We start from the raw sequence: 17,471 nt of genomic DNA, 5'->3' as shown, positions 1-17,471 counted from the left end.
GTTTTATTTCCCAATAGATGTGCACCCCAAAGCCAAACACAAGTTCAAATGAATTCAAAGATAAATCCTTTGCAAAGTTGGTAGTTACATGATCTTTGTACTAGAACTACTATTTCTGCCACTGCTGCTGCTGTTACTAAGGATAACACTAACCAGCAGTATTGCCTAATGTAACCAAGCACTTACCATGTGCCGTCTGTGCTAAACTCACTGTGCATGCTCTCCCTGAGTCCTTACAACAACTTCACACACTATCCCCGTTTTGCAGCTGAGGAAACTGAGGTACAACACAGCTAAGCAGAAGGACAGTTGATGGCGGGGACAGAATTCCCACATGGGTTTTTCCACTCTGAGCCTAAGATATAACCACTAGGCTAAATACCTGTTCACAACACTAGAATGCTGATTTTTTTTATTTGTAAATCCAAATCTCCACAATCCTCATGGACTGAAGAGAGAGTTGAAGGCCACTCGTGCCCATACAGATAGATCTGCCTGTAGTGTGAGGAGCTGGAGGGGAAAGCCACCTAGATGTCTGCAGGGACAGATCTCCCATCTGCTCCAGGTACTTCTCATTCTGTCTACTGAGCACATTTCAATCTAAGAGAACACAGAGCCGGAGCTGACTAGACAGAAATGATACAGAGCAGCCCTCAGTTTTTCTCGGTTTTGACACCTTCTGTTATGTGCCAAATTAGCAATAAATTCTGAGGAAAACCTCTGAGGGAAAGCCCCTCCTTCACACAAACCAACTGATACTTTGCTAAGGAGGATTTGTTGGGTTTTCTCTGATCCCACTCAGTTTTCCCTTTCAGAAGCCTCTCACCAGAGAAGCTCACTTGGAAAAGCAATTTGTGTTCTCATTTGGGTGAAGACACCAAAGTTTGTCCTCATCTAAAATGGAAGGAAGAATAGCAGCATGTGAGGTATACTCTGGAAACCCAGCTGTTCTGAATTTCCATTCTGGCTGTGTCTTTCACCAGCTGCAGAACCCTGAGCAGGTTCCTGCAACTTCCGCTTCCTCAACTGTAAAATAGTAGCAGTGATGTCATGAAGTAGCTCATAAGTGTTTACTTTGTGCCAGGTGTCATTCTGATCACTGTAGATTCCAGTCACTGTTGAATCCTCCCAACAGTCCTTGAAGTAGCTCCTGATATTGTGCCCATTGCACAGATGAGAGGCTGTGGCAGAGCTACACCTAGTAACTTACTGAAGGTTGCACATACAGATAGGTGACATGGCTCCAGATTCAAGACCTTAACCCCTCCAGGTAGTACAATAAATTCGAGGAAAGGGCCTGGCACAGCATAGCATAGTAGTAAAACATGGCCAAGCAGTAACTAGGATCTTTATTCTGAAGGGGGAATTAATGCCTCACTATGAGTCACACTCCGTGGGTTTTCGTGCACTCCCTTTCCTGCTTCCATTCCTGTCAATTAAAATATAAACGTCAGATGTAGTGTCTGTGCTCACTGTTCTGAATCTCTCTATGTGGGTTCAAGTTATGGGGAAAGACACAACGAGTACTAGCTGCCAGATGTAATTCCAGAGAAGTACGAGACTATGACAGCATTGCCAGTCATTAATACAAATACAAAATTTTTCACCTGCTTTCTTCATTTGATTTTTGTTTCATTTATTTTTCTATGTCCATATTCCCAGGGATATTTCTTTTCACATATTTAGCTAATATTTACTTTTAGCAATGATAGGCTTTCCTCTCTACCCGGAGATAGTTTATAATAAGGCTGACATTTAATGTGCATCTACTTTCTGCTGTGCCTCATGCTTATACTCCACAAGAATCATCTCACTTAATCCCCACAGCAACCCTGTGTGAGAAGAACCATTGCTAGCCCTGCCCTGTTTTCCAGGACACCAGGAGGTTAAGCATCTTGTCCAGCATCTCAGAGCAACCATCCCAACTAGAACTGGAAGACAATACTGTTGACAGTTATAGGCCAAAGAATCTTCTCTCTCTCTCTCTCTCTGTCAGTAGCCCTGGCCATTCCTCCCATTTATTTAGGTCAGTTTCTGCCGTGAATATGTTAATAGACTATTTTAAGAAGGCTGAGAGCACTGTCCAGGACTGTGAATTATATTACATGACTATAATCCACACAAGAGTGAAGCTGACGAGGTTGGCCTCAGAGCTCATGTACTTACCAGCCATCCAGCCACTGCCAAGGCCTCTGTCCCAGTCCAGGCACCGTCCTCTCTCTCCCACCTGCACCACAGCAACCGTGTCCTTGCTAATCTCCCTGTGTTCTCTCTTGCCCCTTTCATCCACAGTGCCTTCTCCATCCTGCAGCCATGGGGACCATCTTAAATAGAAATATAATTGTGTCTCTTCCCAGCTGGAAACCTTTCCACAGTTTCCCATCCCGATTTAGAATGAGTGTATTAATGATCTGATTTACCCATTTAAAAGGTCACTCTGTCTGGTGTGTAACGAGTGGAGTAGGGACAAGAGTGAAGCAGGGAGACCCTTTAGGAGCCTGTTACCATGGCCCAGGTAGACATCATAGAAGCTTGACTGGGGAGTAGCAGTGGGATGGAAAGAATTGGGATATATTTTGGGAAGAAAATTCAAAGAATTTGGTGATGGATTGTATGTCTTTATGCAGTTTTAAAATCTCATCAGAAACCATTGCAAATGTTGCTCTGGTTTCCCAAAAGCATGGTATTCAAAACCAAATGAAATATAACAAGTGTACACTGACCTCCTACTATATACGTATAAAGAATTGTACCGCGAATCTAAAAAGAAAAACAAGGTTCTGTGCTAGGAATTTAGACATGAGAAAGAATAAAGTTCCTTCCCTTGAGGAGCTCACTCACAGTCTAGTAGGAACAATAAATATAAAAACAAATAAATTATAGCAGTGTGATCATTGTAAGGGAAGAATTATCAACAGGATCCAGGAGGCCATGACATCAAGGTAGAGATTTAAACTTAGGAAGAATGTGAGTTTGAACATAAGATGCTGGAGAAGGCATAAGATATAATTAATGTGTCAAGGCTATAATATAAAGTTTTCTTTCAAAATAAATTTATTCATGTTAAATAAGTCATTTTAAAGGAAAATGTCCAGTAAACCATAGAATAGGTAAAAGATCTAGGATAAATCAGGAAAGTGGAATCTGAGTGGCCACAGTTTGAGATCCCCTTCATGTAAATGGGGGTGACCCACAGAAGGAGTTTCAGCAGGGAAAGGCATGATCACATTCGCAGATGGTAGGAAGCATGTCACGGCCAGGAGGGGGATGGAAATCATTCTCGATGTCCCTGACACCCATTAAGAGTCCATGGAAGCAGAAGAACCGTGGGGTGGGACTGAAATAGTGAGGGTGTGAAGGGGAGAGACTGAGCAGAGTGGAGAACTTTGCAATAGTTTAAAAAAAAAAAATCAACTGCACTTGGTAATTAAGGAATAAGGACGAAGAAAGAGAGGGAACCAGGTTGACTCCTGGGTTTCTGGCTTAAAGATCTGAGCAGATTTTGGCCACTGGCCAGTTCTGAGAGCCCCCTGAAATTTGTCAAACAGTATAAATTTTAATTAGGTGCATTCTTCTTTATGTTCCAAAGCGGAAATTCTGTCTGATTCCAGGTGAAGTGAGGATTTGGATGTTGTCCAGTGGTTTTTATAGCAGATAAAGCCTGTTTTGGAGCTCAAGTATTTGCATGTTTTTGAGTATGAACAGATCTCTCCTCACTTGGTCCAGTAGAGCCTGAAAACCTCACTTCCTTGATCAATGCCAGTGGGCGTGCAGCAGTCCAAAAGGCAGAGGGAGTAATTCGCGAATGAGGTAGTAACACTGCTCATAAAATCTCCAGATAGCTTGGATTGTGCCTCGATGTTTCTTAACTCTCCTTTTATCTCCTTTGTCTGTATCAAGATTAATTCCCATCAACACAGAAGCATTTGGGAAAGGGGGAGAGGTATAGGGAGGACTTTCTTTGTTGACTGGAAACTTCCTCCCGGTAATATACCTGCATTTGACAGAATAATAGAAAAAGAAAGTCGGGGTTGGGGCATGGATTCCTGACTGAGACTTGAAAAAGGCAAAGGAGCTGTAGTTGTAGAATTTAGTGTTCTCTTTCCTCCTTTGTGCAGCACCTGGCAGGACTTCCCTACCTAATAGACTTTTAGCACATAGAGAAATTAAGTCACAATGTAACATTTTCCAACTTACTTTCTGGAATCAATCAAGGAATCTCAGTCAACTGTGATGAGGGGCCACAATTCCTTCTATAAATGGAAGTGAAACTTGCCTGCCATTCCTTATCCTCAGTCACACAGCTCCCAAATCTGCTTTCTGTTTCTGAGCTGCACGCAGCTTTCCTTGTTTATGAGTACCAAGCTTCATGGTCAAATGAGTTAAACAGTGTAGTCGCTCAAGCATTAATGCAACTCTGGTCTTTTTCCTTTTCCTTAGGTATTTATGGGCCATCGGTAAGAATGTCTGGAAGAGATGGAAGAAAAGGTTTTTTGTACTGGTCCAGGTAACTCTTCAACTCTCTCCATCTTAAAAGCCATTGATATTAAAGATTTGATAGCAGTAATGTTTTTTATTTGAGGTATAACTTATCTAAAATACACAATGTTCAACCATTTAGCTCAGTGAATTTTTACACATGCATAAGTGTGTAACCATCATGTAGAGGGATGTAGAACATTTCTAGTCCCCACAACACTCCCTTGTGCTCCTTTTCCCTATTTCTATATTACTTTAAATTTCTAAAAATAAATGGCTCATTCTTTTAGAAGTCTAAGGATACAAGAACACATAAGATAAATAGGAGAAGTAGCCTACCGCACTACCAGTGATGGAGGTCCCCAGGGAGGAAGCAAGCATGTGCCCAGTTAGAGCATTAGGAACACTGACATTGTTGTAGAAAAATTTGCTATTTCTAAGTACTAAGATACTCATTATGAGAAAAGTCAGAATTTACTTAGACTTTTGACATTTGTCTTACTGTTTAGTATTTTGGTATTGAATTCCCTGTGCAGGAGCTCTCCACTCTTCTTGATGCATGGGGCTTCCAGAAGTCTTAACTGACCTCCTACAAGTATGTTTAACACTCTGGATTTTATCTCTCCAGATAGACTCTTTTTTTAACTATATAACTAAACTCTTCATGTTGTCCTGCAGCTCATTTTTGGGGTGTTTGTTTGTTTATTTGTTTTTTAACATATATCACTATGACACTATTCCATGTTTGCATATACAGCTCTGGCTCAAGTACCTGTAGAATTTTCCTTTCTGAAGGACTTGTGGGCTTCCCCAGTTGGGACCATTACTAACCATGCAGCAAGAAACATCCATCTATATATAGATGCAGATGAAGATGCAGATACTGGTATTAATAATACATGAGTAATATATAAATAGTACCTTTTCTATCTTGTCTATTTAAAAAAAAATTTCCAGGAATAGTTATGCTTGTCCTTGAGACTTTCCCCTGCCTTTTTAAAATTTGGTTCATTTGCTTCTTGCATCAAGATTTTTCAGTTTACAAGGAAATTTGCCATTGCCTGTTTTCAATTTCCAAGTTCCACCAAAGCATATAAGAAATTAATATATGCCATATTCTGGAAGATGCCACATAGCGAGTCAACCCGTAGTTTAGTGACTAAAGGTGTTCATTGGGTTATTAGTATTTAGAGCAATTCCAGTTCTAAAACCTCACTATAAAGCAACTGTCTTTTAGGTCTAATGGCCTTGAAAGTTCTACCAACTCTGACCTTCTAAGACTAGACTTTCTATGAATCTAGTCAAGTCTTTGCTGTGCCACTAAGGCAATGCATCTCTCTGGCTATAAGCAAGAGGTCGCCTTTGCTTTCACAGTTGCTATGGGGTACAACAAAGCCTTAGAACAAAGGAGCCTGAGGAAAACTTTGGAATTGTACCCAACCCCTAAATAATCCACAGGTAGGCAAAGGAGGACATTTCATCCTGAGATACATTTCCTTAAACTATCAACGGATCAACATTTATTGAGCACCTACTTTGTGTAGGATACATTGGTAGGTCATAGAGAAGAACTATGAGGCCTGGTATTTCACTATCAGGGTCTCTGTTATAGTGCTTAATATATGCAAACAGCAGAAATAGACCCAAGCTAATTAAGGTATTAATATTAATGTATTAGAAGGATTTTGAGGTAGTTTATAGGATTGTTGAAAAACCTGAATGACCCGTCCTTACTACAGGACTCAGAGTAGGTTCCAGAAATCCAGGTGGAGGGAAACATGGCCAGTGTCATCAATGTGGTCAGAAGACAAAATTGGCTCTGACCATTTTCTATCCTTGCATCTCCACTTGAGGGCCAAATATGAGGGAAAGTTGGTTCAGCTTGGGTCAGCCACCCAACTTTTAGCAGAGACACGCGATGGCACTTTGATTCATAGTCCCACTGCGCTGTCCCCAGTGCCAAATCAGGTGCCATTACTGGAAAGAGATATGATGCTGGGTGGGCAAAATAGCTGCTGATGTCCCTTCTAAAGAGAGTGTGTTATAAACAGAAAGACAAAATGCATTAAAAGAAGCAGAACAAGATCATGCAAGGTTCTCCCCCTTCATTTCTTCTCACTGGGCACAGCATCCTGTCTTGGAATCCACCTGTGAGTCAGCCTGGCCTCTCCCAGTAGACAGTGTGCTTGCAGTACCAGTTCGGTTTCCCATTCATCTGTGTGTCCTTCCCTCCTTTGCCCACCACACATGGATACATCCTTGAGCTCTGTACCTGGCCCAAGAGATGTTTGGTGGAAGAAAGAAGGAAAAAGAAGAGAGAGAAGATGGACCCAGGCTGGGTGGTTCTGAGAAAGGAAAGATCGTATCCTGGAGAGTGGCCAGTGGCCAGTGACAGCTTCCCAGAGGGAGCAGGACAAGGGACCCCCTCATCTTGACACATAGTCTCCCTTCACCCTTCAAGGTAGCTAGTAACTTCTCCACAGGATACATGACTTGGCTCTGAAAATCTTTGAAATGACAAAGCACTGAGGAGAAATAGCCAACCTCTTACTTTGCAAGTGATTTCAGGGGGAAAAAACTGTTCAGGAAGAAAAAATAGGAGGAAATATGCCAAAAGTATCAAGGGAGCCATGTCCATAGGATCTGAACTGAACTGCAAAGCAGAGTGACTATTGGCAGAGCCGCCAGAGCACAGACATTTCAGGGCCCTTCATGCTGCCCCTTCCACCACAAGAAACAGGGATTGTACAACTGCTGAAGAGCACATTCTGTGCTCCCTTGCGAAAATCAGTGACGGCCAGGCAAGGCCAGGCAAGGCCCATCTAAAACTCAGCATCACTCTCAGAGGGCAGGAGAGAACAATTTCAGGATTTCAATATGTGTCATTTACCTGGGATTCTCTTAACTTTCAATAGCTGTGCAGTGTGTGAGGACATTGATCCATCAGATTAAACCTTCTGTTTCAACTGGAATCAAATTACTCCCTTAACAACTTCTGTGGCCTCTAGAGGGGTCAGGACAGCGCACCGTCAGTAGGCCCTGTTCACCACAACATCTGAAAGTGCCTTGGTCCAACCTAGAAAATATGGCCTTGCTTTTGGATTCTTTCCATTTTTGTCTTCTCCATTGTTTAAGGGATCACATTTACAGGTGCTTTATCACAATGATAACCATAAAACTCACCCCCTTCAAAACAATCCCAGTGCCACCACAGTTGCAAGAGAGAAGGTCAAGGCCACCAATTCTGGCCCAGTTTCGGGGAAGCAAAACCTCTCAGGTTGCTTGAAGAGAAGGAGGATAGGACAAGCAGTAACAATCAGCAGCCAACGGCTGTATGCAGTGTTGATGCCAGTCCTGAGAACGCACAAACACCAGGTCCTTTGTAGCGACCAGACCCTTCCACCGAAACTCAAAATGCAAAAGTGGAGCGAGGGGCACCACTCTGGCCAAACATGGGGAAGGAAGAAGGTGCTGGGCAGGGAAGCAGAGTCCCCTCAGCCTGCCACCCACCTGCCAGGCAGCCTCAGAGCCAGCTCTGCAGAGCCCAGTGCACAAACCACACAGATGCAGCCTATGCACCTGAGAGACATACTGAATGTTTACTCCTCTTTGCTCGGATGTTAGGTCTTAGGAAGTGTTTTTAGAGAGAGTTTCCAGCATATAACTTCCAGCACAGTTAGGAATTTCATTAGGTTTATTACGAGGAAAATAGTTTGAAAAACTAAGAGGAAGAGAACATATCCAACACCAGTCTCCTCAAAATCGTCTCCCCTCCCACCCCAGCTCTCCTCCCTTCACCACACACACAGACAAGCATACTGAGTCTACATTTTTGGCTGTCAGACAGTGCTATTAAAATTCTCCCTAAGTGAGATTTCCTTTTAGTGCTTCTACCTTGGGGGAACCAACGGATAGGTTGTAAATGGACTTCCTACTAGCCAGGGACAAAGGACATCCTCAGGGGGGTTTTGAACCAAAGCAGCGATTTCCATTTTTAAGGACTGGAGCTAACATTGTGGATGTGGCTGGAGGCTGATCCATGCCTCCTCAGGTGTAGAAGGAATAAGGCAGTTGTAGGGTGTTTCTGTACTGGAGACTTAAGTATTCCTATGCAATGAGATGCTGTTCTCCAAGTATGGGCCTGGACCATCTTACTGGGTGCTATTTAAAATCCACATCCCAGGGGCGCCTGGGTGGCTCAGTGGGTTAAGCCTCTGCCTTTGGCTCAGGTCATGATCTCAGGGTCCTGGGACTGAGCCCCGCATCAGGCTCTCTGCTTGGCAGGGAACCTGCTTCCCCTCTCTCTCTGCCCACTTGTGAGCTCTCTCTCTCTGTCAAATAAATAAATAAAATCTTTAAAAAATACATAAATAAAATCCACATCCTAGGGAACTATCTAGAAGATTCTGCTGCAGTAGTTCTGGCATGAGGCTGAGGTATCATAGGTTTTACAAGTACACCAAGAGATAACTGATGCAGGTTGTCCGGAGAGCACCTTTAGAGAAACATTGTCTCCATGGTCATTGTCCTTTTTAAAGTGAATGCTCTATCCCCTTTAGACCACACCCTCTCAGAGTTTATGCCCCCCCCCCCCCCCCCGTGGAGCTGGGCATCAGAGTAGCTACACACATGATTATATGCAGATGACATGACAGAGCTTCCTCAGACATGTTCCTTTACATTCCAGTAAATGCCCCAAAAACATGGCTGCAAACTCTAACACAGGAATTAAGGGGAAATGGGTCCTCAGCACCCCAAAATTTCTGGTAAATTCATTCTAAAGCCTAGATGCCATGGTAAGGACTAAACACACTGATCACACCATTGTTAGGAACTCTGACCAAACCAATGCTAATGATGAAGGTGCCGATTCCATAAAGCTCTGTGTAGAGCTCTTGGCTATATAGGGGAAGATTGGAAACAGCCAACTCATCATCCAGATCAGACTAAAAAGTCTCATCGTTATGACCTTTTTATTTAAAAAATATTTGTACTCAATAAAATAAATTAAAAATAAAATATTTTTACTCTATGCCCAAAAGACTTCTGGTTAAAATCAGTTTTTGATTGTCTTCATCCAAAGTATTTCTGAGCCTTTTCCTCCCCTTTTAGAACCATACAAACCATAATATTTTGTGGGTCTTCTGATAATGCTAACAGTTGCTTATATTTATATGGTCTCTTAGACTTTGTAAAGTGTTCATCAAGTTGGCCTTTCCAACCTTTCAGTACTATGGTAAGGACAAGTCTTATCCCATTTCATATTTGAGGAAAGTGAGGCTCAGAGTGGCTAAGTGACTTGTCCATGGTCAACAGCTAATAGGCAGCCAATGTGAAACCTAATGCAGGTCTTCTGACCCCAAAGGCTTTCCATGATTCCAAGCACTCAAGTGGGACTCATCCCCAAAGAGATTTATGCATGTACAATGTCCTAGAACTCAATTACCTTGCATCAGATAGAACAAATACCCTAAATCCATATTCTGTTGCTGATTCTCTACAGATAATGTAAAGACTAAAAACTCTGAGTGCTCCAGCTTTCAGAACAATCACTAAATCTGAATAAAATATTGTCAGATAATGTAAAATGCCTTGGAATATAGCAGTTATCACCCAGGAAACCATATTAAAATAACTTAACCCCCCCCAAAATGAATCTTAAAACATATAAGTAGTTGAGTGATTTATAACTCTCTGAATGAATGTCTATTTTTCCCATCCAAATTTACATTGCTTTAAAGGGCATTTCTATTTATATTCTGGTTGCAAATGACAACAATTAACCCCAACTAGCATAAGTTATAAAAGGGGAAGAACTGTATTGGTTAGTTAATTAAAGTAGCAGTTGAATAAAGAGTCTTCTGGGATGGGTAGATCCAGGTTTCAAACACAGCCATCAAGGCTTTGACTTTCTATCAATACCATCTCTTAACTGTGCTCTGGGATGAGCAACATCTCTTCATGCAGCAGAATAGGGAGGGTCAAGATTTACAACACTTCAGCAGCCCCAAAGGAAAGAAAGTTTTTCATTCTCTGTAGTTAGAGCTCATACCCTGATTGATCTTCCATTGGCCCAATGTGGTCATGTGCCAAACCCTGCACCAATCACTGCACCCAAGTCGATGTGATGCTGATTGGCTAGGCCTGGGCCACATGTCCCACCCACCCTACCTCTAGCACAGGGCTCAGCTGGCCCTACACAAACTATATAATGGGCTGAAAATGGGGAAGGCCACGATTCCGTAAGTAAAATCAGGATTCAGCTACCAGGAAAATGAATGCTTTGTATTCAAGTATAAGAAATGTTCCACAATTGTTACCATCATCTCCATTTAAAGATAATGAAATTGAGTCCCAGCAGTTAACTGAGGTCACACGCCTAGAAAATACGGGATCTGAGAATCAAATCCAGGTCTGTATAATGTAACTCCAAAACCTGTTCTCCCTCTACTCTACCAAGTGGCCTTCATGCTAATGTCAATCAGGAGCTTAGGATTTAAACTCTGTGACCTTTCATTTACAACTAAATCACATTAAAGATGGTTTTGGATGCCTGGCTAACTCATTCCATAGAGTCTGCCACTCAATCTGGGGTTGTGAGTTCGTGCCCTATATGTTGGGTATAGAGATTACTTAAAAATAAAATGTGTTTTAAAAAACAAAAAAGTTAAGCATCATAAAATTTAATTTAATTTAATTTTAAAAAATGGTCCTTGGTCCCTGGAATTCTGTTCTTTACATCACAAAAATTTCTGTATCTTCAGATCTTGGCTCAATCAGTCAGTGCTTCCTCATGCAAACTTTCCCTGGCCATACAACTAGTCCAAATCCCCAAGCTCTTACAATACCATATGTCTCTTTTTATACTGGTTTTATACCGGTCTCCATTAAAGTTACTCATTTCTGAGGTAATGTGATTAATGCCTGCCTTCACAGTAGACAGGGGAGCAGAAATTATAGATGGTTTTTTACATCTTAATATTCCTAGCACCAAACACAATACCTAAGTATTTTTTAAATGAATGAATTAATGTATGTACCATGAATAAAGAACTCATTTCTAAAATGGATGTATGTGAACTTTGGGCAAGGTCTGGTGACCAGGGTTCAGGAAAACTGACAGCTGAGGCATTTATAAGGAGTGGTAGGAAAGGCAAAGATGGGGATTTTAGACAAATACACTGTATCATTTGTTGTATATGCAAGTACTTCAGTCTTCCAGGAGTGGTCGGTGGAAGGAAAAGGGAGAGTCAGGGGACCAGAAAGCACTTACCCTTTCATCTCCTATCTGGACTCTAGTTGAATTGAAAGTCTAGGGACAATCTGAAAGTTTCTGGACAGTTCCTATATGATAAAGCAATGGTTCTCAAGCTTTAGTGTACTTTAAAAAGTATCTAGAGCAGTTTTACAAAATGCCAGTCCATGAGATTTACCTTGACCTGAGATTCTGTTGTTCTGACTTATAGAATCTGTATCTTTTATTTAAAAAAAATTATTTATTTATTTGAAAAAGAGAACAGGAGAGGCAGAGGCAGAGGGAGAAGCAAACTCTCCGTTGAGCAGAGAACCCAACGTGGGGCTCATATCCCAACACCCTGGGATTATAGCCTGAGCTGAAGGCAGAGGTTCAACCTACTGAGCCACCCAGGAGCCCCTAGAATCTGTGTCTTTATAACCCTTCCCCCACCCTCTCACACATACACTAATGAAAATGGCCTCAGTCCACTCTTTAAGAAACACTATTAATAAATCTTTTCCTAGTTTAAATAGTGTCTGAAAATAAGCTGAGGGTGCCTTGTGTATGGGAGGTCTAGCCACTTTTAAACAAACCTTGAAGACTACCCTCTGAAGTCCCAGCAGCCCATCCCATCCCTTGATTCCATGTAAAGGTTAACACTGGCTGAAGATCCCAAAGGTGTAAGCACTGCAGGCCTTTCACCCTTTCACCCTTCTCTCCAAAGGGCACTTCCTGATGTTTGAGATCAGATCTCTGTTTTCTGGTGTTCTAGGCCAGCATCTCCGGCAGTGGTAGCCGACTCTCTGACTTCTGACATGTATTCTAGATGCTTCTGTGCCATCATTACAATAGCGTTCACCATCTCATTACCTGCTTATCAAAATACAGTTTAAAGAGAATTTTACTGTGGCAGAGAAACACTCATTTTATTTACTTAGTGATGTCTTGTAGAAGCTTAAAAAAAAACTGTAAAATTTCCCAAACCTTTTACTATTCCCCCACCCTTTAAGCACTTCAGAAAAACTGAGGTTCCCCCTGAAATTTTCAGTAATTAAAGTTTCTTCTTCTTGCCTTTGTTTTCTAAGGAAAGTCACCAAATCCCCAATTAAAATGCCTCTAATAAACCAACTAGTTTACACCAGTCCCAAGTTTGTGAGGACAACTTCTGCCATATTACCAGAAGAGGGCAGCAGAGTACAGTGCACAGAAGCAAGCACCTGGAAGAGAACAGAAAAATCTTAAAGCCCAAAGTGTGTAGCAATAGTAAATGCATGAATCTTGAAATAACACCCTTCTGTTGTGATATTTTTCTGATCTCAAGTTAGTGTCTGCAGCTCTCTGGATAATCATCCCATTAACAAACTACTGTCTCTTGGTTGCCAGAGACAGGTGAAAAGTCATCACAAAAGCAGTCCAGCAATGTGTGTGACCACTGTCATGCCTGGGACCTGGGAAATCAGTTATTCAGACAAGTAATGAGTTGGAAAGGCCTGATGTTGTGCTTGGACTAACATATGTAAACCTTGAAGGAGAAAACCTTCTCTGTTAGATTATACATGCTTTCTAGAACCACTCAGACTCAGAGAGCAAATGCCCTTTATTTGATAGATTTTGCTTATAAGGAAGGAAATATAATGAAGACGTATGACCCCCTAGGCTTACCTTCAAAGGATTTATAATCTATTAGGCAAATATACCTACTCAACTACTCTATATTGGAATGTTGGCACTAAATGCAAAGAAGCTGCTTATTTAAATGCATATATTGAGCATTTGCTCTGTGATTGTCGCACATGGTATGTGAAGCCCTTCATTGCTCAGTTAATCCCCCAGCAACAGTAAGATGCACATAAAATACAGACAAGGATGCTGAGACTTAGGTGGGAGGTTGTCAGAGTTGGGACTGGACCTCTGGCCAATGTGACCCCCCTGCTTGCACACCTAACCTTCCTCTTTAGAAGAGGATGCCATTGGTTATTCTGCTTATTACAAAGAATAGTACATGTCCACTTATGGAAATACTTAGTGATATGGCCATATATTTCCCCTGAAGTCCCTCCAGGCCTTACACTGTAAGGAGCAGGTTATGCAGATTATACATATTATGAAGAAAGTTGTCACCAAGAACCAACAGAGGGCAGCAGTAGATACACCAATCATTCTCCGTTTAGATCTGCCATTAGGACCAGCAGACCCTAGATGATGGAGGAGATGGGTACAGGGCTTGAAAGCTCCAGTTTCTTATTGCCATTGAAAAAAAGAGAAAGAGCTCACCATGGAGGAGGCTAAAATGTCCCCAGCAGGGATCGAAGTTCACTTAGAAAATGTCTCTCTTAATAAAGGGAACTAAAGAGATAAGGGATGTGGCACTCCTTCTCCAAGACATGTGACATCGTGGATGGTAAACATGCCCACGAGCTTTTGACCCAAACCCTGAAGGATGCTCGCCCTCCCACAGGCTCCTTGCAGATGAGCCAGATGTAGAAATGTGAAGGATCCGTGCCGGGTGTGCATGCACTGTGGCGACAGGGTCCTGAAGGCCGGCCTGCAGCTGTGGAGCGCCCACCCAGCACTGGCAGGGACGCCTGTGTTGGCAGCGAGGGCTGCCCAGGGACAGTGGCCGTGCCGTCAGGGGCTGAGGATGGCTCGACTGTGACCAGCACCTAGCGATCTAGCGCTCATTGCTTGTGACAGCGTGTCACTCCTGCACTTGTCTGAGAAGCAAAGAAGACTTCTCAGAGCAACCAAAAGCACTCCTGTAGGAGAAGAGAGAGGGGAAACAAAAAAAATGTGGCTTGATGCTGAGAATTGGCACACAAAAAATAAAATCGCTGAGGCATTTATAAACAAAGCTCTGGTCCCTAACTGCTGACCAAAAGGACTGTGGGAACGTGGCTGTCTGGGCCAGGGCTGGGGTTATATTAGGTAAAACCTATCAAATTGCCACTATTTAACCAGTTTTGACCTACAAAGAATGGCCATCTCGAATGGCTTGCCAATTAGCCAAATAACAAACCGCAATCATAACTGCAAGTAGCTTTTATCAAGCACTTAGTGCCAGGAACAAATCCCAAGTGCATGGCACATGTGAACTCATTCAGTTTTCACAATATGCCAGTGAGGAGGTCGGTTTTCAGATTGTATCCAGTCTACACAGGAGAGTCCAAAGGACCAGAGAGGCTAAGTAACTTGCGCTAAGTCACACAGCCGGGACCTAGCAAAATGCAGTTGGATCCCAGCTGCCAAGTACAGGGCCTCAGGGACAAGGACATGGTTGACTGGAGAAGATTTCTTCAGGGAAGATGGGCCATAAGAGAGCAAACTTACCATCTGTGCTTTTCCTTCCCAGGTCAGTCAGTACACATTTGCCATGTGCAGTTATCGGGAGAAAAAAGCAGAGCCTCAGGAACTTCTACAACTGGATGGCTACACTGTGGACTACACTGATCCCCAGCCAGGTACCCACCCACCCTCTAGGCTATGAACTCCCGGAACTCTCCCCCGACACAAATCATGGGTCAGCTAATATTTCCTGTGTACTTCCTCCATGCTAGGCACTAAGCTGAGTGACAAGATTTCACAGGGGACCGGGTCAGCCATAGCCCCTGGTCTTACAGAGTTTCCCTCCCGGTTCAGTAAATGCCATCCCAGTCAAGGGCTTTGGTTTGACTCAAGGGATCCTCGTAAAACCAAAAAGAAAACGTAATACATTTTTTTTTTCACCTAGCTGGGTCCACATCAAATAGGTACTCCCCCTCGGATGCTGAAAAAGGAATGACTGAAGGAGGAGTCTTACATGTACACTAAGGACTGTGTGCACATGTGTATGTCAGCGCGTGTGGTTTTTCACCAGGGACGTGTGGGCTTGGCAGGAATTGTGTCTCTGTGTCTAAGTGAGCCTGTCCTGCATATCCGTATCTGCTAACTACAGGTCAAGGTCAGCTGACGGCACTTGGAAAGAAAACTCTCCCTAAATGTCTTCTTTCCTAAGAAGACACCAATCCCCAAGCATAGACATCCAAGATCCTAAGCCTTATGTAACTAAAAGAACCACACAAATGGTAGTATTTCTCATAAGTTCTACATCCTGCCCCCTCACACCTCTTTCCCCCACCCATTTTATCTTTTTCCCGGGGAAAAAACTGAATAAAAATCAGCCTCAAAGAACCTTCAAAATGGGGGGGGGGGTGCGAAATCATTTCAGCATATTAATGAACAACAAGCACCAACAGCCCTCTCCCAGAGAAGTTTATTTTTATGCCAAATCTGCACAAGGGAAGCATTTCCAACCATACTGCATTATTTGGCCCAAAACCTTTTTTTCTACTCCCATATTGCTCTTCCACATGCAACAAAATACACATAAAAGAAAAACAGAGTTTGAGAAAAGATGGAATGTTAACCTGAAAAGGTGTGGCAGGGAAGGCCTTGGGCCCAGGCTGCTTAGGAAAATGAGCCCCTTCAGAGCCCCAACCCTGAGTGATCAGGACCAGCCCCCACCACTCCCCCTTGGTAATTTGCTTCCAGCCAGAGCATGATACAGAGCTGACCACTTAAGGCAAGAATTAAAGGCTCTGCCTGGAAATCCTTCATACTGAAAAGAACCTATGAGTTTGAAACAATTCCACGCAACATCTCACTGAAAGGATGTGCGTTAAGAAACCAGCCCACACAGGTTCCTACGATAGTCTGCATTCTTCTCAAACCATTGGGTTCCCTTCAGAAAAAAATAGATTCCAGCTCCCCAAAGACCTGCATTTTAAAGGGGGAGGCAAAAGGGCCCACCTGAGAAGGAAAAGAGATAGCGTCTCCTGACAGTAATTTCTTTTCAGCCATTTCCCAGCTCCTTTCCCCTACACGATTGCATATTTGCACCTGACCACAATCCCACCAAAGAGACAGGACCAGGATTACCTTCCTGTTTTGAAAAGAAAGAAAAAAGAGCTGGAACTCAGGGTCTAGCCCACATCATTCTCGGCTCTTGCCATAAAGTGTTGCTACATGTACTGCTAGAGCAAAGCAAAAATTGTTATTTTATCATGGGAAGGCAGAATTCTCTTCCCCCAGTGGGGAGGGTAGGTTCGGAGAGAAAGCTATTCTACATACATGAGAAAGTTAACTGTGCACATATATTATAAAAGCTTCTCTTCTTTTTTCCACATTGAACCCATGGGATATAGTTTATAAATCCTTTTACCAAAGATGTCAATGGAAAGTAAATTGATTGTGTTCTTGAGAATAATAAGCAACTTCTTTCTGCCCTTCCATGTGCCAAGTTCTGTTTATTTCCTAATGTTTGATTGAAAATGGAGATTTAAATACTCCCAGGTGTCATAAGAAGTCTAGCTCAGACTTGTCGAAAGAGTGCTTTAACTCCTGGTTCCCACTCCTACCTATAAACCAGAAGGGAGGAGGGCAGAATCCTCATTTAAATAAACACTGTCGAGGATTCCTGTGCACAGTCAAGTTTGCCAGCTGGAGATGGAAGTCATGCACAATTTAGCCACTGCCCTCAGAGATTCGAAAATCTCCTCAACCTCTCCCTGACAGGTGAGTATGCACACAGAGAAGGACCTATGAGTCCCTCCTGTCTCTCCTGCTCTTACCTTCTGTAGGTTATCAGTGGAACCAACAAGGGGAGATTGTTATGGGTGAGGTAGCCTTGCAGGCGTGCATGTTCTAGCCTCCGTAGGAGCCTTGGATCGAAGTGGGTGCCCAGACACAAGCCTGTGAGCCAAATCAACCCTACTTGCTT

At 42.8% G+C, this 17,471-nt stretch overlaps 1 protein-coding gene across 23 annotated transcripts in view; it reads left to right on the top strand.

The window, feature by feature from the left end:
* The window catches only part of CADPS (calcium dependent secretion activator), a 483,094-nt gene that overhangs the window by 307,142 nt on the left and 158,481 nt on the right, over positions 1-17,471 (top strand). For all 23 annotated transcript variants that reach the window (XM_045990930.1, XM_045990927.1, XM_045990929.1 and 20 more), the window contains exons 9-10: positions 4,441-4,507; positions 15,066-15,174. In XM_045990930.1, the coding sequence (XP_045846886.1) occupies positions 4,441-4,507; positions 15,066-15,174 (176 nt within the window). The remainder of the gene's footprint in view (positions 1-4,440; positions 4,508-15,065; positions 15,175-17,471) is intronic.

This window comes from Meles meles, chromosome 20, assembly GCF_922984935.1.
Source record: "Meles meles chromosome 20, mMelMel3.1 paternal haplotype, whole genome shotgun sequence".
NCBI lineage: Eukaryota > Metazoa > Chordata > Mammalia > Carnivora > Mustelidae > Meles > Meles meles.
The sequence above is the reverse complement of the archived record's forward strand: the minus strand, read 5'-3'. Positions and strand labels throughout refer to the sequence as shown.